This window comes from Tachypleus tridentatus, chromosome 11 (assembly GCF_004210375.1).
Source record: "Tachypleus tridentatus isolate NWPU-2018 chromosome 11, ASM421037v1, whole genome shotgun sequence".
In the NCBI taxonomy this organism is placed as follows: Eukaryota; Metazoa; Arthropoda; class Merostomata; order Xiphosura; family Limulidae; genus Tachypleus; species Tachypleus tridentatus.
This window is the reverse complement of record NC_134835.1, coordinates 40,679,040-40,705,862: the sequence shown is the minus strand read 5'-3', so window position 1 is coordinate 40,705,862 and position 26,823 is coordinate 40,679,040. Positions and strand designations below refer to the sequence as shown.

Genomic DNA, 26,823 nt, shown 5'->3' with positions numbered 1-26,823 from the left:
CTGCTATCTCTTATCTTACCAAAGAGAGAAAGTTGACTGTCACTCTTATAACTCACCCACCACTCGAAAGTGCAAGGTTGCATTTCTTGGGTAAAAGAACACGAACCCTCTGATCACAGTCCGAGCACGCTAATCACTTGGCCATGCTCGGCTCGAGATACTATGTAGAGATTCGTAAATGTTTGACGGCTTCCCCCTCTCCCAATTAAGCCAGCAGATGATGAGTAAAAAATGTATCAGAATTACCAGAGTCGTTTCATTCAGTGAGATGACTTGAAAAAAAATTGGAACAATAAATCATTCCTTCTAATGCATTTTATTAGGTAGAATAGTATACGTACTTACTTTGCACAAATAATAAAATATTCTAGAACATTTCAAATTCTTCACCATGGTGTGACCGATATACAAATCTGTGACGATTTTCTTGAAATTTCCGAGCAACCTTTCTTTTTCGACCCAAATTTGATGACAATCGTAGACGAACGTTTTATTTTCTTGAATTTGTAGATACAGGTATCACGCGACTTCGTCATTTATATTATGAGGTTATCCCTCGTTTCCTCCGAGTATCAGCTGTTGTTGAATTGATGTTGTCCACTAATAGTGAACTCACTAAGGAGTTTATTAGTAAACGTTTCAATCTTCCTCATTCGGGACTTCCTCAGGATTGGTTATCTTTACTTACCTCTGGATTACCTTCAGGTGGATGCTCCCGAACACGAGTTTTGTATTGTTCAAGTAATACTGGTTTGGATTTCAATTTATTTCAGGGTCTTTCATTGCGAGAGATGTAATCATTGTCTTACAGGATAATGTTAACCCCAATCAGTTTTGGAGCAGTGTCGTACCCGCTACTGACTGACCTTCTTTTTGGGAAGGTTGTTTTGACTCCTTTGTTGTTTATCGGTATTCTAGTTTAAATTATCTTACTTGGCACCATGAAGTGACTACCATTATTAAGTTGGTTCGTATGTTTCATTATTTGACAGGCTAATGTTCCTTCTGTGGCGTTGCTCGAGAATTATTGCTCATTTGTTTTTCCAATGTGAGTACAGTACGCGTGGAATTTAGTTTTTAGTTCGTTTTTTTATTAATGGATAATAAAAAAGGACAGGTGGCTTTGGTTGGGTTTTTACCTCAACTAAGTTCTCATCATCTTTGGTTGTTACGTTCATGTATGATTATAGCTATGTTTGTGATTTGTTATGTCTGTAATAAGGTTATATCGTGTGGTTTTGGTGTTCATTTTGTGAATATTTTTAAAGCTCAACTTAAAACTAAAATTTATTTCAATTTCTTACGGTTTCGGTTACGAGAAAAAAACTGTTAGATTTCTATTGTATTTATCGTGACTCTGGGTATTTGTTAAACGAGGGTATACAGAGTTATATAGTATGTAGAGATTTGCAATGATAATCTTATTTAATTTTAATGGTTTTCAGTTTATTAAAATTCAACTTACTGTTAATATGTTTGGTAACAATATTAATTTTTTGTTTTGTTACTACTAACTTTCTGTGTTTGTATCTCAGGTAATTACCATAATTAATATTTCTTTATTATCCGGATAAGTACAGTCACTATCATGAGAAGTCTTGAACCATTGATATATTTTTGTTTATACCACCTTTATGAGGGTGAAATAAGAAAGAAAACAAATTGTAACATGAGACTACTTCCGTGTGATGTCCGTGGGTGCAAGTCTGCACAATGAGTTAACTTTGACGTTCCCACCGCGAGAATCGAGCTCCGAATTTTTCAGTTATAATTCCTGTGCCAAAATTGGGATTATTTGAACTATCAAATATATGTTAAGTACAGAGAAAGGACTGATATAAAACAGAGTATATACACATAGTAAGATACTATAAAATAATATATACATTGTAACAAAGTAGTATCTTCATATTAACCCTGAATATTCCATATTTGTGTATGTGATGCGCCACAATTATCCTATATTAGACATTTTTCTATTCCATATTAATTTTTGTAATAATGTGTTATCTGAAGCTTTAACCTGATAGGAAGATAGCTTAAAAGTGTTATAAATACTAGTTTTAAATTATATAATTAGATATAATTAAAAACGGGCTGAAATACTGTGTGTTTTTAATCATCATTAGCTATTAGGCCCGGCATGGCCAGGTGGTTAATGCGTTCGACTCGTAATCTGAGTGTCGCGAGTTCGAATCCCCGTAGCATCAAACATGCTCGCGCTTTCTGCCGTGGGGACGATATAATGTTACGGTCAATCCCAATATTCCTTGGAAAAAATTACTCAAGAGTTGGCGGTGGGTGGTGATAACTAGCTGCCTTCCCTCTGGTCTTACACTGATAAATTAGGGACGGCTAGCGCAGTGTAGCTTTGCACGGAATTCAAAAACAAACAAACATAAGCTATTAAAATGCGCCAATAGAGGGCGCAAAAAGAAGGAGCTGAGAGAATTTTACGGAGGCGTGTTCAACTGCTTAAAGCAACAGCAGGATACACATGTTGCACCACACACTACCTGGTAAAAGTACATTTAATAATCGTCCTTCGGAGACCCAAGACGATCTTTTGAACTCATCATAAAGCCAGAGTAAATTTACTGTTTACTATTTACAAGATGATTATAACTTTAGATAATGTTACAAATGAATCGGTTACTTTTACTAATGGGGAGGAACATCACCCACCACCAGCTTCCCAGATCACCGTTATATCACTTTCAGTCCTCTTCTTTTTGATTGGAACAGTAGGGGTTTTGGGAAATGCACTAGTCATCTTTGTCATCTTAGCCGACAAACGTATGCGTTGCTCAGTGACTAATCTTCTCATTATGAATCTGGCCGTCAGCGACTTCATCATCATGGTCGCCTGCATTCCGGACATTGTCCAGTTCATGAAGAACGTTGGCTGGAAACTGGGGCTGAATTCCTGTCGACTCCTGCGATTTACTGAAGTTTTTTTCTTTATACGCCTCTGTAATGACCCTTGTTGGTGTTTGTGTCGAACGGTGAGTAACACATGTTTATTTATTTAATAATCAAGACAAAGAATAGACTGAAGGTGGCAAAAATGTGAAATTTCTCTGTAGTTGTATAACTGACTGATAAATAACTCATAAAAGAAATAAAACAGACTTTTTATATATGTGAAAGGCTTCATACGCCTTTCTTCTGGAAGTACATGCATGACTTGAGAAACTTTAAAACCTAATCATAGAATAACGATAGCGTAAAATTTAAGTTGTTAACTGATGTTGGGACTGGCATGGCCAAGCGCGTAAGGCGTGCGACTCGTAATCCGAGGGTCGCGGGTTCGCGCCCGCGTAGCGCTAAACATGCTCGCCCTCCCAGCCGTGGGGGCGTATAATGTGACGGTCAATCCCACTATTCGTTGGTAAGAGAGTAGCCCAAGAGTTGGCGGTGGGTGGTGATGACTAGCTGCCTTCCCTCTAGTCTTACACTGCTAAATTAGGGACGGCTAGCACAGATAGCCCTCGAGTAGCTTTGTGCGAAATTCCAAAACAACAACAACATTATCTGATGTTGTTATCGACTATATATGTAGATAATTGCTGGTCTAGATCAATGACGTAACAAACAATGGTCCAGCTAACGTACTTATAACAATAGTTTTATAGAATAAGGATGAAACTGAAGGGCAGTTCAAACAATTTAGTTCTATAACATCAGAAAGAAATATGTAACTTAACTTTCATGGGTTTCTTGTTAATGTTTAAAAAACTTAAAAACTACTTTTTTGTTCTTTTCGAAAGGTTCCATGAAAACATGCTGTATTTATGTCGCCAAATGAATTAGAATATCTTAAGAAACATGATGGTTCTTTTCCGTTATATGTGGTTCAATGTATCCGCCATATTTAACAGTTGTTTAAAATTAAATTTACAATCAGCGCTTCACAAAACTTCCGTTTAAAATCGTTTGCAGTTTCTATATAGTTTTACACGAAAAACACAAGTTTACACACGGTTGATGGTTATGTATTATATAGTTAGTTACAGATGGAATAAGTTTAATGATTACGTTTCGTATAATTACACGTAGAATAAATGTGGTTATTGTGTTTTGTACAATTCTCCATAGAACAGGTTTGACGGTTACGTTAAGTATAACTCTTAGAGAAAGTTTGATGACTGTTTTGTATACTTAGTTTATACACGGAGTAAGCATGACGTTTGTTTGTTTTGAATTTCGCGCAAAGCTACACGAAGGTTATCTCCGCAAGACGTCCCTAATTTACTAGTGTAATAAGTCTAGAGGGAAGGCAGCTAGTTATCACCACCCATAGCCAACTCTTGGGTTACTCTCTTACCAACGAATAGTGGGATTGAGCGTAATTTTATAATGTTCCCACAGCTGAAACGGCAAGCATGCTTGATATGACGGGGATTCGAACCCGCGACCCCCAGATTACGAGTCGAGCGTCCTAACCACCTGGATATGCCGAGGCTGTATGTATGATGAGTGTATGTGTTGCCATTATGTTCGTGTAATTATACATAGAATAAGTTTGACAATTACGTTCGTATACTTAATAAATATATTACTTTCTACTTACCATTAACACGGAATATTTTACATTTCAAACACTAAAACATTTTTATTTCCCTACGAAGAACGACAAACTGCGAAGTTAAAAAAAAAAACACCAACAAAACAATGTTATTTCTGTATGTAGAGATTCACTGTAACAAGAATGTTACAAAATAACAAAACACATTTTCCATGTAACATGCTGTCCTTCTACTTTTTTCGTTCCGTAGCGCTATGGAGTTTTAACTATATTTCTGAGAAAACAGCTTACGTTTATGTACCACATAATTATATAATTGTAGTTTATTGGCACTTTATTCCTGTACAAGTTAATTCCCCTTAGACGGTTACCAATAGCTTACAATTATATTGTACATGCTGTAGAAGTCATTGGCCTTAAGCAATTCAATACCTTTAGTTTGTGTATTAAATAAATTCATTTAACTTGCAGCGCTACCATAATTTAACACACAAAACAGCTTTTTCAATGTAAGTAAGATAGCAATCCGAGACTTTCTATAAAGACAGCAAAGATAATATAAGTTCTTTTTCACACCAAGGCACCTCTCTATTCACAGTCAATTTCACTTCTTTTGGCATGTTACTGTTTAGCGAGACAAAGCGAAATAACAAAAAATGTCAAGACAAACAGGATTTTCGTTCAACTTAATTTGCTTTTTCCCTGTCAACTAAATATAACACAGAACAATATGTTTGACACTATCTTATAATATTACTTTAACTAAATTGCTGTGAATGCGAGACTTTCTTTCTCCATTTTTTGATTAATTAGTTAGTTAAGCTACACAATAGATTATCTGTGTTGTGTGTAATTTGTGCCAACCACGGGTATCAAAACCCAGTTTTTGGATGGTATAGGCCTTCAAATTTACCACTGTGTTACTGGTGAGAGAACTTTATTATTATTAACATTATTGGCAGGAAGCTTGTTGAATAATTAATGAAAATTATAGAATTTATTAAAACAAATATGTTTGTTGCTATAAAATGCACACTTATTTCATCACTCTAGAAATAATATTTTAATCACCACAGAAAGAGATTTATCGTAAACAGTGTTCATGAGCCGAAACTTACCCCAACAAGTTATTTGCACAAAGTATGTAATATTCAAGCAAAAAGTGAATAGTAGTTATGGTACTGTTTTAATCCTTGTTAAAAGGATGTCCGATGTGACATACTTTGTTCGAATACTATCTACTTGTTCCTTCTCATCAGCGTCACAATATCAAGCCGTTATCATCACCATCAACGCCACCTGCCTTGGTCTTCTCTCACCTCTGCATCCACTAGACGTTCACCAGTTGATAAAAATTACAAATCACTAAAATCACAATTAAGATCTACGTTTGCGGGGCGAAAGAGAATAACATTATCCCTGAACACCCCAGTTTTTAAAAATGTAAAATCTTTACTTTAAAAACTAATACATGCCACGATTTTTTCTTTTGTTTTATTTTTTCACTGTAACCTAGGTAAGGAATAAGAAAACATAGCGCGGACATTCCGACACAAATTTCAACTCTTTTAACTATACAAAGGATAAAAGATACTTGGTAATAATAAACGTTTATTTCTCTTTATATTTTATGACCAAAAAGGTTATAATATTTATTAATTAACATTTATTTACAACTTAAACTTTTTACCCACTGACTCTATAACGTCAGTAATATTAGGTCTGTTTGTAGTCTAATTTAAGCATTGGCCTAATATTTCAACGTAACGTAGAGCTCAGCTGAAACACTACTTGATAAATTATATTTTACTTTTGACTACAACTATATACTATTATATCACCGAAGTTATCAAAAAATAAGAAATAGAAAGCAAATCAACATGATTATTAAGTATTCAACATAAACACCATAGTTGGACAAAGAACAGTAAGACGATAGTTTTGTTGCTAAGCGACAGTACATATTGTTGAACATTACATGAGAGGAGCGTGAAAACATAGGGGATAAGCCTTTTAGCTCTAGTGATTGTAAGGTGTTGGGTATATACGCGAATTTTTTTTTTTTATTGTTATTTTTAGAAAGTAGAATATTGTTTATACCCGACGAATGACTCTTTGTTTTCAAGTTCAAACAATACTACGTCACTACGACAAAATTTGTAGTGTGCTCGAGGTTCACTCTGTTAAATGATCCATGCTGACTACTCGAGAAGCGTAGGAATGTGAAATGAAAAATTATCCCTTCGTGTGTACTCAAGTATTTTGTTCTTTTCCTATGCTTTTGAGTTTTCAATACTTCTCCATCTGTTCCTGAGTTTAAATATAAAGATCACCAAAACTTACAAGCTCCTTCCAACTGTTACAAGTTTTCATTTGACGTTATAATTTTTGTCTACGCATTCGTACTTCTCGTAACTCCATCTCTGACACTACATCTTAACCGTCATTAATATATACTTGGTGTTTTCTGTTTTTGTTGATTATATCTTGTTTTAAATCATTGACTTCTAACACGCTTTGTATCTTTTTTATACCTTTTGTTTAACCATTGCTCAAATGTGTTTATACCGAAACGTCTGTCGGTTCTATATGGAATATTGTTCATATATATGTTTTATTTTACTGCTGATGAAACATGCATTTCGCAACGTCTATCGATTATGTATAGAATATTGTTCACGTAAAAACATGTTCTTCTTTCTGTACTGAAATTAAAATTATTAACTTTAATCCTGTTTGTGTGTGTGTGTTGTATTTAACACACTTATTAATTTCGTCCTATGTTGTATTCTCTGTCGGCCCGGCAAGGCCAGGTGGTTAAGGAACTCGACTCGGAATCCGAGGGGTTGCGGGTTCGAATCCCCGTCACACCAAACATGCTCGTCCTTTCAGCTGTGGGGGTGTTATAATGTGACAGTTAATACCCTATTCGTTGGTAAAAGAGTAGCCCAAAAGTTGGCTGTGGGTGCTGATGACTTCCCTCTAGTCTTACACTGCTAAATTAGGAACGGCTAGCGTAGACAGCCCTCGTATAGCTTTGCGCGAAATTCAAAAATAATCTTACAATCTTGTATTCTCTAAATCATTTTTCTGTTTTCGTTCTGATTGCATTTTAAGTAGGTGTGGTATAGAAGCAACCCAGAAAAATATTTTCAGCAACTTGTTACACATCCGTGTACGTACAAATTTCATTACTTATAAACAGAGGCTGCGTTAAGCACTGACACGTGTGGCCCGTGCCGTGTTTCCATTTGAGCCCAAAATCCCCAGTTGATGTCTTGAAAATCAGAAAGAAAATCATGATTAATATTATAAAGAAACCCACGAAAATTCCCGCGCCTATGGGTTCGAGTTCCGAACCTTTTAAGCGCCTAGCTGCGTCTCTGGTTTTAAAATTAAAACACAGATTTTTCATAAAGGGTTCGTGTAAAACTATGAATCAGTTTCCGTCTTTCTTTTTACATTTCATTGAAAAGGGAAGCTTTCTTAAATAGTTTTATCATTGTAAGTTGCATGTATGAAGGAAAACAAACTACTGGCCTTAGGCTACTTAGAAATTAACAAGCTCCAACTAACCCATGGATCTCTTTGATAATGTTGATAGCGGCTATCAAGCAATTGATTGATTAGTTTTAGATTACCCCATGCCACTGCTACACGATGACCTCAAAACAGTTTCCACTGATATGTATATATAGAATTTTCTGGTAAAGTTGTGGCAATTGGATATCAACCGCCTGAACAATACCCACGCCTTATCATTCTTAAATTAATATTTCTATTACTGGATATTAATTATTTTAAGGTATGACCTAATAATAATGTAATAAGAAAACCTATCAACTCACGTCATGACCAGCTGAGTATATACTCTGTTACCAACGAACAGCGATATTGACCGTCACGTATATAACGTCCCCACGGTTAAAAGTGCAAGTATCTTTGGTGTGAAGGGTATTCGATCCTCCGACCGTCAAATTACGAGACGAGAGGCCCTAACCACCTAGCCATGTCGGGCTTTACCAGAAAGTAGTCACGTGTTTGGTTTTCATCCTTGAGAAGGATGAACCAAAGCTAACTGTAGTATTCTATCGCTTACAATGTGTAGAAACTTCTCCATACCTATGTCTACCAACACAATACGATGTTGCTAAAAGTTTATCAAATTCCCTTTAATTGTGTTATTTAATGAATAGCAGACAGAGTACAAAACACCATTGCTATTGCTACTTAAAAATACAGCAGAGTGCAAAACTCCATTGTCACTGTCATTTAATAATACAGAAGAGTACAAAACACCATTACTAGTGTCACTTAGCAATACAGTTGAGAGCCTAACAAAATACCATTACTCCTGTCACTCAGCGATATAGTCGATAGCGTAACAAAACATAATATATTGTGTCACCTAACAATATAATTGATAATTTAAAAAAATACCTCTACTTAACAAATAAAGACACGTGACAGCATAACAAAACACTATTAAATATTCACGTAGTAATATGTGATAACTTGTCAGTTAAAGATATGAAAGTTGACAACGTATCATAACAAAATACTGTTAATAATACACCACTACGAGTGCCCCCTAACAGCGTTTTGAAGTGTAAATTTCTACTTTCTTATCCAGCATTAATTATGAGGTTATCTGACCACTTGTTTGAAGTATCCAAAATTCTTTCATTTTATTTGAAATTACAATTTTTGTATGTAAATATCCACAAACATTTCAAAATAAATTCTAATTTTTACTGTGCAACTACAAATTTGTACTAGTAGAGGTATTAAGTAACCTTTACAAATTATTAAATTATTGTATAACATGAACTTAACACTCATTTGTATAGACTATAGTTGGTACTATGTAGACAGAAATTACATTCACTTTTTCAATGCACGCTATATACGCTAAAAAAATCTGTTTTCTTTGAAAATTTAAACAATTGAGATTTTTTTATGTCTTATTTAACAGAATAATTACCAGGAAACAAACATTATATCACTTCGTTACTGGGTGCCTTTAGTTCTTACTCTATTGGAATTGTAATACGGGTCTTAGGAACGTTTAACTTTCCTTTTACTGCTGTTTATTACTTTTCCGTGTTGCATTCAACACACACTCCATACTTACTTAATAAATCTTACCATAATTGTATCAAACCATAAAACCATACTAGATGTGCTTCCATAGCGTGCCCGAAAGTGTTCTGTTTCAAGTGTACATAAAACCATAATAGATGTGCTTCCGTAGGGTTCCCGAAAGTGTTCAATTTCAAGTGTACATAAAACCATACTAGATGTGTTTCCGTAGGGTTCCCGAAAGTGTTCTATTTCAAGTGTACATAAAACCATACTAGATGTGCTTCCGTAGGGTTCCCGAAAGTGTTCTATTTCAAGTGTACATAAAACCATACTAGATGTGCTTCCGTAGGGTTCCTGAAAGTGTTCTGCTTCAAGTGTACATAAAATCAAAAATTAAAAGTAAAAAATATTTTCGTTTCTTGTTTTTGAAGTTCAAACGTCATGCTGTGTTGTAGCCTACAGAGGGTATAATTCTCCTCATGATTCATGGGATGCACACATTTTAATGACGTCACGACAGTAAAACGTGTGCATCCCATGAATTTATTAACACATGTAAGTGAGATATATTTAACATTTTTTTAATATTAGCAGTCGATGAACAAATTCTGAATTGTCGTGCTAACGTGGTTTAACCGCTTTTTAAATGAACTTCCAAATTATCTTTATCTTCTGGTTGGTTCATACGTTTAAATCATGGCTTTCAATTTGTAACGTTGTTTAAGGTTCGGCGAACTTCAATAACCTTGTTCTAATTTTCCATTGCTTACGTTTCATATACGATTATTATTAACCAACGTTTCTATAATGGATTATACATAAGAAACAAATTAACAAATTTAACAAATTAAGCAGAATAAAATATACTTCTCAATTTCAGAGACTTTCTCTTCTGGGTAGTCCCCCTAATGAGACAGCAGTATGTTTACGAACTTACAATGACCCAGAAGAAAGCCCACTGTGGCTTTGTTCTAAAACAAACACTTCTGGCTGCTCGTTATTTGGCATTGAAGTTATGAGACAGAAACTCAATAGTCTCATAAACCTATAAATATAACCTTTAATAAGAGGGAAACCACAGTACTCGCAGCTGTAATTAGATCTCAAATAGGACGAAAAGATGGAACTATGAGCAAAAAGATTATACTTGAAAGCAAGAGGGAACCTTCAATAGCCACGGCACTTGGAATTCGTTCAGCAGGATTAGAGTATATTAATATATGAGACTTTTACCCCTTTTCATTAGCTATATTTTTTTGTGCGCAAGCAACAACAAGCATGGGACGCACGCATGCCAAATTGCATTTTATTGCTCATCAGGAACTCCGCCAGCCACCCCTCAAATTCAACTTCTTTCAGGCACGGTTCTAGTAAGTTGATCTATGAGACCCTGAGCCTGATCAAATACTTCAGTCGAAAAGAAACAAACTCGGAGACATTCTATCAACCTTTAGGTCGCGGTTAAATGCTTAATACTATCTATTGGTTTCTCTAAAATAATACTTGTACCCTAATACTGTTTAAGTGTGGCAATAGAGGTGCGCGTATTTAGTGTATTAAAATACCCCTCTATTCTTTAGACACATTTTAGACGATCATGTTATTTCAATGGCAAATAGTTTTGTCTATTATGTTTTTGTATTCTATTTCAAAGAAATGCAGAAGTGTGTTTGTTTGTATAAACCACAGTCAAAATTAACACTCAAATTATTCTTCAGTTCTGTAGACAAACAAGAGTTGTTCATTTTGTTTTGTACATTAACATTAGAATAAATATTTTTTGTTATTAACCACAACTCTACAACTATGTGGGTCGCTCACCACCGGTATCGAAACCCGATTTTTAGCGTTATAAACTCACAAACTTATCACTAAGCTACTGAAATATTAACAACAGTTAATAAAGGGTTCTTAAATTTGCTAGTAAAATTCCATTCAACGATTTCTCACAAATATCAGAAAAAAACAACCATATGAGAAATAACAGAGAGTTTGCTTGTTTTGAATTTCGCACAAAGCTACACGAGGGCTATCCTCGCTATCCGTCCCTAATTTAGCAGTGTAAAGCAAGAGGTAAGGCAAGTTGGTCATCGCCACTCACCGTCAACTCTTAAGCTACTCTTTTACTAACGAATAGTGGGATTGACCATCACTTTATAACGCTCCTACGGCTAAAAGAGCGAGTATGTTTGGTAGATAACAGAGAAAATTACGGTACGTTGTTTTCAAGTAACTTTCCTCGATGGCTAGCTGCACGAGCACGGTAATTAGTAATACATTTGCCAAAATGTGATTTATTTCATTTAATGCTTTGGTTTGAATTTCACGAAAAGATTCATGAACACTATCTGGCTGGCCGTTCTTAATTTAGGAGTGAGAAGGCAGATGATCAATCCTAGCATTCATTTAAAAGAGCTACTCTTTTACCAACGAATACCGGGATTGGATATCACACTACAACGCCCCCACGGCGGAAAGGACAAGCATGTTCGATGAGAGAAAATAGAACCCGCGACGCTCAGAGTTGCCCCCCGCTAGTACAGTGGTAAATCTACGGATTTACAACGCTAACATCAGGGGTTCGCTTCCCCTCGGTGGGCTCAGCAGATAGCCTGATGTGGCTTTTCTATAAGAAACACACACAGAGTTAAGCGCCATAGCCATCAGATCATGCCAGGCATTAATTTGAGGGTTTATCAATTTATATTACGCTTATATCTTGTCCTTTATACGCCAATTACTTTTTTTCTTTCGTTGAGCTGATAGTGTAAATATCCCGATATGTTTGAAGAGTATTATTTTCCACTCACTAGTTATGTTTAAATACATTTATGTACGTGTACATGTGGACAGCTTAGTGGATGTTAACCGATACCTACATCTTTAATACGGTCTTATTCCGTTAAAGTTATGACAAATAAAGAAAAAAACGGAAGAAAGTTCACTTTATATCTTATAAAAGTAGACATATAATACTTCAGAGATTCCAATGACTGCTTTTCCATCAAAGCAATTTGTTTGTAAAAACTCACAATATATGTTAATTGGTATAAAGTAGAAAGGGTAAAATAAACAACCATATGTGCTAAATAACACACTAAAGATAAAGGCATGTTCTTGTGGTGTTTACAACATAAAGATTGCATTTTGCGACAAAGAATTTCTCCACTTCAGTAGATTTTGAATAAGAAGGCATTTCCAGCTGATTTCCGTTTTCAGTACTGAATACAAATTTCAATACTGTGTTTGGCGGTGTATAAGACGATTCATTTTACTCTTAAAACAACAGGCCTGGTATGGCCAGGTGGTTAAGGCACTTGACTTTTACTCCGAGGGCTGCGGATTCGAATTCCCGTCACACCAAACATGGTCTCCCTATCAGCCGTCGAGGCGTTCTAATGTGACGATGAATCCCACTATTCTTTGGTAAAAGAGTAGCCTCAAGAGTTGGCGGTGGGTGGTGATGACTAGCTGCCTTCACTCTAGTCTTACACTGCTAAATTACGGTTTGTTTTTAATTTCGCGCAAAGCTACACGAGGGCTAGCGCAGATAGCCCTTCCTAATTTAGCAGTGTAAGACAACTCTTTTACCAACGGATAGTGGGATTGACCGTCACATTATAGCGCCCCCACGGCTAAAAGGGCGGTCATGTTTGGTGTGACAGTGATTCGTACCCGGGACTCTCAGATTACGAGTTAAGCGCTCTAACCACCTGGCCATGCCAGCCGCTAAATTAGGGACGGCTAACGCAGATAGCCCTCGTGTAACTTTGCTCGAAGTTCAAACTAAACTTGAAACAACACCTGATTTTACCCCTAGTCGTATACACAGGTTCAAAGATAGAGTTCTTGTGTGAATTTTACATCCTGAAGTTATTTATTACACATCCTAGTTGTAATTGATTAAGACATAGTTTATTTGATATCATCCGTCATACTAAAATAATCCCAATATTATATTACAAAAGTTAGTTTATGTAACAAACACTAATTACATAAACACGTTTTTGTAGTAGATCACCATATCTTAAGGATTAGTATTTTCTTTAACAGAAAAGAAGTTCAACTATAATGAAAACTTTTGTAAAGTTGATTATTACATGTTTGCAACTTAAGTTATGCTATACTGAGCTTCTGTAGCATTTGAACACCATTACTAAATCACACTTATGGTTGCATTGATTATCCCAATGCGCAGGTTGGCCATAGGTTACAAAAGTAACATCCTAGACTAGTTTAACAATAGAGGTCGCCCTTATACAATGATGTTTGTTTGTTTTTTTTAATTTCGCACAAAGCTACTCGAGGGTTATCTGTGCTAGCCGTCCCTAATTTAGCAATGTAAGACTAGAGGGAAGGCAGCTAGTCATCACCACCCACCGCCAACACTTGGGCTACTCTTTTACCAACTAATAGTGGGATTGACCGTAACATTATAACGTCCCCACGGCTGAAAGGGCGAGCATGTTTGGCGCGACGGGGATGCGAACCCTTAACGAGTCGCACGCCTTAACACGCTTGGCCATGTCGGGCCCGCCCTATACAATGAGCTTCAAAGAAATACACTTAATTTTTACAAAACCTCTAGGATCGTCTTATACACCGGAAAATACGGTATTCAACATTTAGTAATAGTTGCTTATGAAATAACATAAGATGCTTGAAGATCCCTATTACTTGTTATAGACTTCCAATTATTCATTGGTTAAAGTTTGGTTTGATTTAACATTTTATGTTATGAATATTATTAGTTTTTATATAATTTTAATGCTTAACTTCAAACACAGCTTTTACTTCTGAAACTGCATATAAAAAAATTGCAAGTGACACATTAAAAACGATTTGGAGATTTAGGATATAATTCGTTTTTATAATTTTTAGATAGAGCTATATTTAGGGTTCTCTGCACTGATAGAGGGAAGCCATGCTATTCAACTGTACAGCTTCCAACTCTTGAATGACTTTTATCTGATCAAATAATTAGATTAAACCGTCACGACCTCAGAGTGGAGAATATGTTTATATTGCAAGGGGATGTGAACCATGAACCTTGAATTCACTGCATTTTAACAGCTAGGCGTATTATATGGTGTTCAAAGTAGTTCTGAATAAAACTTATTTTATTACTTCCTTGTAGGCACTACATAAACATGTGGCATTTACTGGAAGAAAAACGTGGCCCAGTCGATTTAAGCGTTTCACGAAGTTTAACTTTTCTTCTTAACACAAATTGCAAATATCATGCTATAAAACATTAGAAAGCATTCTATCACTTCTAACAAAGTATTTGCTTATTTAGAATAAAACAATGAAAAACACATGGAAGACATATCCAGTCATTTGCAGGTTAGCCTTACGTGAACACGTGCGACAACATATTCTTTGCGTGTGAACATGGCCGTTTAGGGAATATATTATATTTTGTGTTTCTTAATTTCGCGCAAAGCTACACGAGCGCTATCTGCGCTAGCTGTCCCTAATTTAGCAGTGTAAGTCTAGAGGGAAGGCAGCTAGTCATCACCACCCACCGCCAACTCTTGGGCTACTCTTTTACCAACTAATAGTGGGATTGACCGTAACATTATAACGTCCCCACGGCTGAAAGGGCGAGCATGTTTGGTGCGACGGGGATTCGAACTCGCGACTCTCCGATTACGAGTCAATCGCCTTAACCCACCTGGCTATGCTGGATCTGTTTAAAGAATATTCGCTACCCAGTGGCAGAGTTGTATGTTTGCGAACTTACAACGCTAGAATCCTGGTTTGTTACTCGTGGTGGGCAGAGCACAGATAGCCCATTTTGTAGCTTTGTGCTTAACGTCAAACAACTAGCCCACCGCTAGTACAGCGGTATGTCTTCTGATTTACAACACAAAATCAGGGGTTCGATTCCCCTTGGTGGGCTCAGCAGATAGCTCGACGTGGCTTTGCTGTAAGAAAACACACACTCACTGAAACAAATAAGATAGAGAGCATTCAGTTTTGAGTGAAGAAAAGTTATCAAAACAAGATGTTATAGATGCTGATTTTATATAGTGACGACATGATAACTTTTAAAAGCCTCTTTACTGTGAGAATTCAGTATTGTAGTTGATAATATTAGTGAAATTACAAAAAGTAAAATTCTTTAACTGTTACATATTTATTTACATAAAACTTAATATATCTAATGGTACTCATAACATGACAATAAACACAAGGTTATTCAGTTGTTGTTTTTCTATATGTGAAAAATATGTACTTTGTACGCTTAGAAGTTCATCGAAATATCCTCAAAATATTTCAAAACTTAATTGTTGTAATTTTATTTTGAAATTCACTATTTGTAACAATAATTGGAAGTGTGGGACATTAAGAGTATTGTTGTGCATAGCTTCTAACAATTACTGTTCATGTGTCCCCAATAGTCTCACGAGACCTATTGTTTACAGAATTTAACTAATTCGATCAACTTAATTAATGTAAACTAGTCATTACTTTCTACATGTTGGTGATTTAACCATAAAGAGGAGACAGCAGGTACTCCATTGTAGTGTTGCTCTACAACAAACGAACATTATTTTCTGTCTTCTGTTACAGATTCTACTAAAAACCAGAAACATGTGGCAGAAGCCATTTATATTTGACAGTAAGGTAATTAATGTTGTACAACCGATGATCAACAGGTTGATTTACCTTTGGCTATTTGCTGGTATTCGTGAGAATCATGCAGAGATTTTGTGGGTGTAGAGTTTACACTTATTCACGTAACCAGTTTTAGAACATCGGTATAATTGTCGGATAGGTTACCAGTGCACGTTTGTTAATATACTTTTAATTAGTCCTAAACATCCATTACTTTGTGACGTTAGACTTGAACCAGTACAAACAACAATGACGCATATAAGACGCTACATCGTGGAAGACGCAACCAATTTTGGAAAGACAATTCTAAGAAGATGAATAGTAATTTTTCAAGGTATTTTTTAAAGAAACAGGCGGTGTGAATCTATATAGCAAACTACTGATTCACTTACGGGTTTTGAGAGTAAGTGTAATTCCTGTCGAAGAGTTATTTATTTATGGTGTTAGGTCTGTCGTTAGTTGTGTACTTGTAGAACTTGTAGTTGGAGAAATAAAACGCTTATCATTAAGTGGACTGTAATCCACCCAACAATACCAACATTTACAACACTATGTTGACTCGCTCTAATTTATTAGTCTTCATCCTTTCTGTTGAGAACGTAGAACTTAAATAATATGAGATAAAGAATTTATTAGTTTGTTTGTTGGTAATTAAGCACAAAGCTACACAATGGGCTATCTGTGCTCTGCCCATCACGGGTACTAAAACCCAGTTTCTAGCTTTATAAGCCCGCTGTGCCACTGGAAGGCAGAATTTAGAAAGTAATGATTTGTACAAAGTGTACAATATCCGCCATGTTTTAAATTACTAAGTTTTATTTATCAACATTTCCCGTGCGCCAATCCGTGAAATTAGTTGAAAATTCTTTGCTGGATTATAGCTTAAAAACTTACAATAGTTAAGTCAATAACAAACCCTACTTATATCATAATTATATTAAAACTTACAATAGCGAAGTCAATAACAAACCCTACTTATATCATAATTATATTAAAACTTACAATAGTTAAGTCAATAACAAACCCTACTTATATCATAATTATATTAAAACTTACAATAGTTAAGTCAATAACAAACCCTATTTATATCATAATTATATTAAAACTTACAATAGCGAAGTCAATAACAAACCCTACTTATATCATAATTATATTAAAACTTACAATAGTTAAGTCAATAACAAACCCTATTTATATCATAATTATATTAAAACTTACAATAGCGAAGTCAATAACAAACCCTACTTATATCATAATTATATTAAAACTTACAATAGTTAAGTCAATAACACACCCTATTCATATCATAATTATATTAAAACTTACAATAGCGAAGTCAATAACAAACCCTACTTATATCATAATTATATTAAAACTTACAATAGCGAAGTCAATAACAAACCCTACTTATATCATAATTATATTAAAACTTACAATAGCGAAGTCAATAACAAACCCTACTTATATCATAATTATATTAAAACTTACAATAGCTAAGTCAATAACAAAAGCTATTTATATCATAATTATATTAAATAATTAAGAATTACACTATGTAACACAAATTTTGTTCCTGGATAGTATGTGTTATTTCTTAATTGCTTATGTTGTAAAAGTACAAAAAATGGCCATTATTCCCTTCAAACTTTGCTTTTGTAACCTGGATAATGAAATTTAGAAATTAACCTATTGTATATGTAAAAATGGACAAATTTGCACATTTTCATTTACACAATGGCTGAATAAAACAACATATGAATCAAGATTTACATGTATTTATACTAAAGTTATACAAAAATGTTTAGAAGTGAGTAGTTTTTCGAGATTTAAGAGTGTAATGTAAATCACTTTCACGTATCAGCCCCCAGATATAGTCTCTCATTAGGTTTTCGTGATACGCTCTCAGGTCACAAAAGGTAAGTTTGAAGAGAAAAATAGGTCTTTTCCATTTACTTTAGGCACAAACAACTGGGAAATAACACTTTCTGCCCAGGAACAAGAAAAAGTAAAAATTGTGTTACATAATGTTATTGATCTCGTATTATTTATTAAAGAAACGTGAGTCTGGATACTATGTCTAGTGAGGTACGTGGAGCTGGATATGGTTTCTAGGGAGAAACTTGGATGTAGTTTGATGTCTCTGTCGTAATTTAGTGGGGGAATGTAAGACTAGGTCTGGTTTCTAGCAGGGAATTAGATCGTCTCATTTCTTGTGAGAATCTTGGCTTAAGTCTGTTTTCTTATCAGGGAAAGGGAACTATGAAATTAAGAATAATATAAATGTTATACATTTGAAAACGTATGAAAAATACTGAGATTGTAAGTGTATATATATTAGATTTCATGTCAAAGGAAAACAGTATGGATGGAATACTTCGTCACGTGCAAGGCACAGTAAACTATCTGTAATTGAAACTAATTTTTGTTCATTAGCTTTTCTTCTACTGACATATTTCTATATTTTTGTCTTCGGTTTGGTTTGAATTACGCGCATAGCTACACGAGGGCAACCTGCGCTAACCGTCTCTAATTTAGCAGTGTAAGATTAAAGGGAAGGTAGCTAGTCATCACCACCCACCGCCAACTCTTAGGCTACTCTTTTACCAACGAATAGTGGGACTGACCGTCACATTATAACGCCTTCCATGGATGAAAAGGCGAGCATGTTTGGTGGGACGAGGATTCGAACCCGGGACCCTCAGATTACGAGTCGTGTGCCTTAACCACTTGGCCATGCCATGCCCACTTTGTCTTTATTTTAGTCTATAATTAATATTATTCCCTCAAACTAACATTTCTGTTGAGATGAATGGCTTAAATAACAAATAACGTTATATTTAATGGAATAAAAAACGTGCTTTCTCTTCCTTTAACGGTGAAAGTCAAGCTACAAAAACGAGAAATGCATTTTAATATTGTACATAATAAATAATAAATCTCACAATCAATTGTCACCAAACAGTTTCGTATGTAAGTTACGCTGACACGAGATATCCACTACCACTCATGGGTGAGATTACGCCTCTTTCTTCTACCCTTTAGATTAGCACTGGCTTAACACACAGGCAAATGATATTGACAACATAGCAACCGACTCTCTTTGAATCATGCGCCGTGTTTTGTGTAAAGTAATACACAATAATGAAAAAGCGGATAAATACAAACAGTTTTTTTTTAAATAGAATTCAAGTATTAAGTAGGTTGATAGACATGACTTTTTATAACTCCCAAGCAACATCAATATCAGGGAATAATTCAATGTAATAAATAATTGACGTGTCTGTAAGTTGGGAAAAACGCTCGTTCTCCAGGCATTTTACCAACCAATTAAGTATCATTGAAAAAAAAATTACAGACATAACTCAGTGCGATAATTTGTTTCTGACATATTTTTAAAATCTGAAACAGTAAAGTTATAAAAATTAGTTGACTGTTCCAAAAAATATTTAAAGTAATTATTTTTTTACTATACTGTATTCACAGACTTATCAACGTAAGTTTAAAACGAAGACAAAAATGAATAACATTTTTTTTTTGCAAGGAGTAAAAAGAATGAAATAGGGATTATCTTTATCAAAATAACAGGGCCAGCATGGCCAGGTAGTTAAGGTACTCCACTCGTAATCTGAAGGTCCCGGCTTCGAATCTCCGTCTCACCAAACAAGCTCGCTCTTTCAGTCTTTCACCGCTAAATTAGGGACGGCTAACGCAGATATCCCTCGTGTAGCTTTGCGCGAAAAATTACAAACAAACAAACCAAAATAATAGAGCAAAAACTGGCAGACAGTGTTTGTAGAATAATATTACAAGTTTATTTGTTTGAAGTTAAGCAGGAAGAAACGTAATGGGTTATCTGTTCCCTACCCACCATGGGTATTGAAACCTGAATTCTAACGTTATAAGTCTACAGATATACCGCTGTGTCACTAGGGAGCACATTAAAAGTGTGGAAAAATTATTCTACAAACTGTTCTTAATGGGAGCGAATAGTAAGAACTTAGTTATAATATGTTGTTCCCCTGCTGGGACAGCGGTAAGTCTTCGGATTTAAGCAAAGTGAAATGCATTTCTTGTTTTGTTTGTTTGTTTTTGAATTTCGCACAAAGCTACTCAAAGGCTATCTGTACTAGCCGTCCCTAATTCAGCAGTGTAAGACTAGAGGGAAGGCAGCTAGTCATCATCACCCACCGCCAACTCTTGGGCTACTCTTTTACCAACGAATAGTGGGATTGACCGTAACATTATAACGCCCCCACGGCTGAAAGGGCGAGGATGTTTGGCGCGATTGAGATGCGAACCCGCTACCCTCAGATTACGAGTCGCAGGCCTTAACACGCTTGGCCATGCCGGGCCATAAATGAATTTCTTGTTTTCAGACTTCAGTTCAGGACAACAGGCAGCATTTTCACCATAAATCAAACCAAGAGAGAAAAAGCGTTTGTTTGTTTGTTTGGGTTATTCACGCAAAGCTACACAGGAACTATCTCTATAAAATGTTCCTTGTTTTGAACAAATAGACTGAGTTACTGTGAATAATGGTATTTGACTATTACTCTTGTAATTAACCACAACCCCGAACTGCGAAACTGTATTTATTTTTATTATGTTTTGCAGTAATGTGACGCAAACAATATATCCTCGGATCCATAGCAATCTGGTGCATTAACTGCCAGACCAAGTTCACCTGACTATTCGACAGACAATTTGTTTTTATTCATGATCGAGAGAAAGCCATTCTTTGTCAAATCGAGAGACCCTATTAATTCTTTAATCAGGAGATAACCTTTGTTTGTCTAATCAGGAGACATATGTTAGTTGTCTAACCGAAAGATAATTAATAATTGGTATTTAATTAGTTTTTATCTTATTGAAAGATGGTTATTTCTTTGTCTAGTCAAAAGATAGCTAATGTTTGTCTGATCGAGAGATAATTTATCACTATTCTCTGATTAGACAGTTATCTCTCGATTAGACAAATAATTTGTTTTCGTCTAATCAAACGATAGCTATTGTTTGTCTAATTGAGAAATAATTTGCTTTTGTCTAATCAAAAGAAAGCCAGTGTTTGTATAAACGGTAGATAAATAGTTTTTGTCTTATCGACAAAAGCGAGTTTTTGTTTCATTTTAATTACTTTAGAATTATTTAGTGAGTTATGAAAAATTCGGAACTGTCTTTCAGATATCTAGTTTTATTAAACAGTTTTATTCATCTCGTCTTTCCAAAAAAACGAATAGACCGATGAGGATTGATAGACATTTTTATCACCCATAGTTTTATGTTTTAACAGCATAACGATCTAATTAAATACATGTTTTGTGAACGATACACGCGCTTTGATTAGATGTAAATCATAGCTAGGTGGTTAGGGCGCTTGACTCGCAATCTGAGGGTCGCAGGTTCGAATCACCGTCACAAAAAAACATGCTTGCACTTTCAGTCATGGGGGCGTTATAATGTGACGGTAAATCCCACTATTCGTTGATAAAAGAGTAACCCAAGGGTTGGCGGTGGGTGGTGATTACTAGCTGCCTTGTTTCATAGGCACTAATTAAAATGAATGAGAAGTCTTTCTTTTTATAAAAACAAAATATTCCACTGAAAGGGAAAACACTGTGTTGAAAATACAAATTTTGTTTCGTGAACAAAAACAACATATTTTGCAAGATTATTTTGATTAAAGTTATTTCAGTACAGTCTTTTCATTAGCCACCCTACACAGTTTCGGTTTGGTAGTTTTTCGTGAAATTTTAAGATGTATTATATCTTTCTAATTTTACATTTGGAATTATAATCTAAAGAACCTTCAATGGTAAAAACATTTCTTTGTTTTTAATGTTTATGACATCCAGCAAATGTTTCTTGATCTGGTCATCAATTTAAGATCATTCACCTGCTAAAAGCGAACAGTCTTTCATCATGCATGCATTTCTAGAACTCTACAAACTGAAACATTCACGTTTTCAGCGTGTTTCATTTGAAGAGTAAAAACAGACAGGCGTTTTACTCTATAAAACAAACAGAATTATAAATTGTCACAACCTAAACATTTTGACAGCTTTGCCACACTGTGAGAGTGGCCATGGAGTTTGTCTTTATTGAATGTTTACTCACGTAATTCTATTTTTCTTGCACTTAAGAATGATTTTATTAACCCAGAACTTTAGTGATGTTGAGGTCAAAACTAACGCCACCTGTGTGCCTCATCCTCTAACTTCTTTACCAGATTGAACTTGAAACCGCAATTGCAGAAATAAGATAAACAAGTACCCTTCTGTACCACTCAATTAAAGTTACTTTTGGGATGATGAGTTTCTGCCATCAAATTCACATTGAGTTTGTTACGGACATTCGTGCAAAGCTACACATTAGCCATCCATAATTTGGAACTAATATACTAGAAAGAAACAGCTAGTAAACAACACCAAACACTATCTTTAGGCTGCTCTAATCAAATGGTAGCGGAATTTGGCAGTCAAATAATTTTAAGGCAATGGAAAATGAATAACGACACTTGGATTAGCAGCTCTGCACGAAGCCACTCCTGACATTTATCTTGCGGGTTGACATATTTCGCCCGCTTCTGTGATTGGCAATTATTTGGTTTTAGAATAATAAAGCTTATCGAGGTTGACGTTATGAACTAACAATACACACAGACTGCGCTTGAGTTACACTTGTAACGTCGATAAACTGCTGTAACAAAAAACATAAAGCAGCTTACAAACTAAATTAAATATCGATTAAAATAATCATACAAATCATTAGCAAAAAGTCTAGGGCTGCTAAACATACTTCCTAAAACCTGTTGAGGTTAAAGTAAGTTATGTTATTCTAGACAGCTTAAGTAAGCTATTGATACATATTTTTTCTAGGTTACAACACAAATCTCAAAGCGCATATATATGTATTTTAATAAGATTTTATATCACATTAAAGACACATTCCAAGAAGAAATAAAGTTTAGTATCCGTTTACATTCTCGTCCCCAAGGCACGAGATAGGCAACGGTCAGTTGCAAACTTTCTCTTTGTTAACCTTTGTTAAAAATTTCATTCATACTTCGAAAAACAGGCTGGTATCTCAATTTTAGATATTGTTCTTAAAACAAAATATTGTAAAAAATAGTGCATTGACTTAATATTATCAAGAAAGAAAAGACAAGTCGACAGGCTAACCATCGGTACCCCTCGCTAGTGCAACGGTATGTCTGTGGATTTATAACGCTAAAATCAGAGGTTGGATTCCCCTCGGTAGGCTGAGCAGATAGCCCGATGTGGCTTTGCTATAAGAAAACACACACGCTAAACATCGAAAATAAACATTTTGAATAGTTTTTAACTGAAAAGTTTCTGCAATTGGATTACTTTAACACTCCTACGAAAAGTGGGGCCTAATAGGCCCCAGAGCAACTGGAAAAGTTATTAATATTAGGCTAATAAATTTGTATTTAAATGAAATTGCCATTTCATTTGATTTCATTTAAATACAAATTTATTAGCCTAATATTAATAACTTTTCAAGTTGGTCTAGGGCCTATTAGGCCCCACTTTTCGTAGGAGTGTTAATAAAATAAGATAAAATTAAAACAGTTTTGTGTTACTCACCTGTTTAGAAGCATAACCTACTACACCATTAGTTTATTTATTTAAAGGTACACCATAGAGGAGTTTCTAAAAACAATCACTCAGTCACAAAGTTATTATACAGTCATCATACCAGACAAGAGCTAGTATTTAAGGGAAAAGTCGCCAACTTTCAGTTTGAATTTTCTTATGAAATTTAGAAGACTTATTTAAATTATTCCAAAGAAAGTCTGAGTTGTATTACATATGTAGTTAAACAGGGCCCGGCATGACCAGGTGGTTAAGGTACTCGACTCGTAATACGAGGGTCGAGGGTTTGAATCCCCGTCACACCAAACATGGTCGCCCTATCTGCCGTAGGGGCGTTATAACGTGACGACCAATCCCGCTATTCTTTGGTAAAAAAGAAGTCCAAGAGTTGACAGTGGTTGGCGATAACTAGCTGCCTTTCCTCTAGTCTTACACTGCTAAATTAGAGACGGCTAGCGCAGATAGCCCTTGAGTAGCTTTATTCGAAATTCAAAACAAACAAGCAACCATGGGCTATCATCGAACAAAAAGCAAGCTTTAAACACACAAGGTAAAGTGGAACATGGCAATATAAACAGTTATATACACAGAATTACTTTATTTGAAAATAAAATCTTAGGAATGATAATTGTACCTCATTTACTCTCATTCGCAAAATATATTAAATCAGGAGTGTCACGATCTTCGATTTTAGGCCCGAATCGTTTCAACCTTTTCCTAACTGTTACCCCAAACCATGTGGCAAACAGTGGATAAGAAATTTTAAAACATTAGATGCTTTACAAAACAAATTAAATAGAACAACAGAGCATGCGCGAAGATTTACTTCCTGTCTGATTCAAAACTTACAAGGCAGTAATATCTATATGTCAGCTCGTCTAAATTATTTAATGTATTTTATTTTGAAACAGAAGAATGAGTTAGGAATCTATATACCTTTTAATGTACGAGTGGATAACTGAACTCAACACAAAGAAAAATACTAGTTGAATTAATCCTGTGATCTGTGTTAATCACACAAGGTGACATTGACAGTTCTTAAAATTCATAAATTGGTGAGTCAAACTAGAAAAGTCCCCTGTTGGTACAGCGGTAAGTCTACGGATTTACAACGCTAAAATCAGGAGTTCAATTCCCCTCGATGGACTCAGCAGATACCCTAATGTGGCTTTGCATAAAGAAAATACACACACAAACTAGAAAAAAAAATATTGGTAATACGTACACACGTGTTAGTCCATATTAGATATTATACAGATTATTTTCATCACATTACGCCAAATTTCTGTAGTATGAATACACGCCAGTAATAAAAACTTCCAAATGAAAGTAAAGAAGTGTGTATAATAATACATCAACCACACATTTGATGAGCCAGTACTAGGGCTGCTGAGATATGATAAACACATCTGTGTCGTCACTAGTTGAATCTTCCTAACTGTTCCACGTCGTGCTTAAACTTATTCGTAACTGATTATTTCTACTTAAATGTTAGTCTAAAATCAACAGTACGGCTTTTAGTCCTGATGATATAAAGTTTACAAGAACACCTATTGAAGTTTAAAGCTCAGGACTTCTTGACTTCAAAACTAATGTTAACATTTAATTTGACCACTTAAGGAGTGGAATCCTCAGTATCACGGCATTTCTCACTTTAATCTCAAATCACTTCGTTCACAGAATGCTCGTAATATTTTTATAGTAGTAGGTTATTTTATAGTAACTTTCAATGTATTGTTAATCCATATGTTTACTAGACTAGATATGTTGTCACATGAGGCAGGGTGTCAAGAAGGGAGTAGCTTTACTTTCAAGTATCGCTCACTGCTATGAATAAACAATGTAGAAAATGTTTTTACTGTGTTTGCAAAAATGATAAACCATAGCATCAAATGAAGTTACTTTAACACCTCTTATGTATAAAACAAGCTCTTATGATTCTTGTTACACAAGTTGAGTACTGTAAATAATAATTTTCATGTTTGTTCACAAGTATGTTACGAGATAAAAATAAATTCTGCGTACGATGTTTTCAGTCACAGCTTCTGTTTATTTGGCAATACAGGCCTCTAGCGTTTTATAAGTTAAAATGTTAAAATTAAAAGGTATTTAGTTATAATTGGTAGACAAATGGTTAGAAAGTTCTAATTTCGTTCGCATCCACAAATGTTGTTTCGGTGGTTTCGTTTGGTTTGAATTTCGCACATAGCTACACGAGGGCTATCTGCGCTAGCCGTCCCTAATTTAGCAGGGTAAGACGAGATGGAAAGCAGCTAGTCATCACCACCAACCGCCAACTCTTGGGCTACTCTTTCATCAACGAATAGTGGAATTTGCAGTAACCATGAACAGTAACGTGTGAAGGTGACTTTTTATGTTCTTTGAATCTGGTTTCCATTTTTCTACTTGTTTCTCCAATATAGAAGTCGTGGCAGTTATCACATTGTATTTTATAAATAATGTTGGTGTGGTGTTTGTCAGTGTAGTTTTTACATAGTATAGACCTCAGTTTTGTGCCTGGTTTTTGAATAAATTTGGTATTAACTGGAATGTCATATTTTGTTACTAATTTTTGCCAAATGTTGGTTATTTGTTTGCTGATGTCAGGAATATATGGTATACAGCAGTATATGGTTTCGTGGTTTTTTGATTCGTGAGCTGTATTTACTTTTGTTGGTTGATTTTGCTTTCTGTCTAGGTGTGTGCGTATAATGTTTTCTACGGTTTGTGGAAGAAACTTATTGATGTTGATGAAGTATTGTTTTATTTTGTCTAATTCATCGTTAATTTTATCTGGTGAGCATAATTTTATGGCTGTGTTTATTTGGTTTCTTAGTATGTTGAGTTTTTGTTTTGTTTCATGTGCTGAGTCCCAAGGAATGTATAGTCCAGTATGGGTGATTTTTCGGTGGATTTCTGTTTTGAATTGTGTGTCAGTTCTTGTAATTCGTTTTCGAACACTGCAAGTCA

The 26,823-nt window shown here is 35.1% G+C and overlaps 1 protein-coding gene across 1 annotated transcript in view; it reads left to right on the top strand.

The window, feature by feature from the left end:
• The first annotated feature begins 2,542 nt into the window (after positions 1-2,542).
• The window catches only part of LOC143231472 (neuropeptide receptor 15-like), a 39,445-nt gene continuing 15,164 nt past the window's right edge, over positions 2,543-26,823 (top strand). The window contains 2 exon segments of the mRNA XM_076466011.1: positions 2,543-2,954; positions 2,956-3,005. Coding sequence (XP_076322126.1) covers positions 2,616-2,954; positions 2,956-3,005 — 389 coding nt within the window. The 5' untranslated portion in view covers positions 2,543-2,615.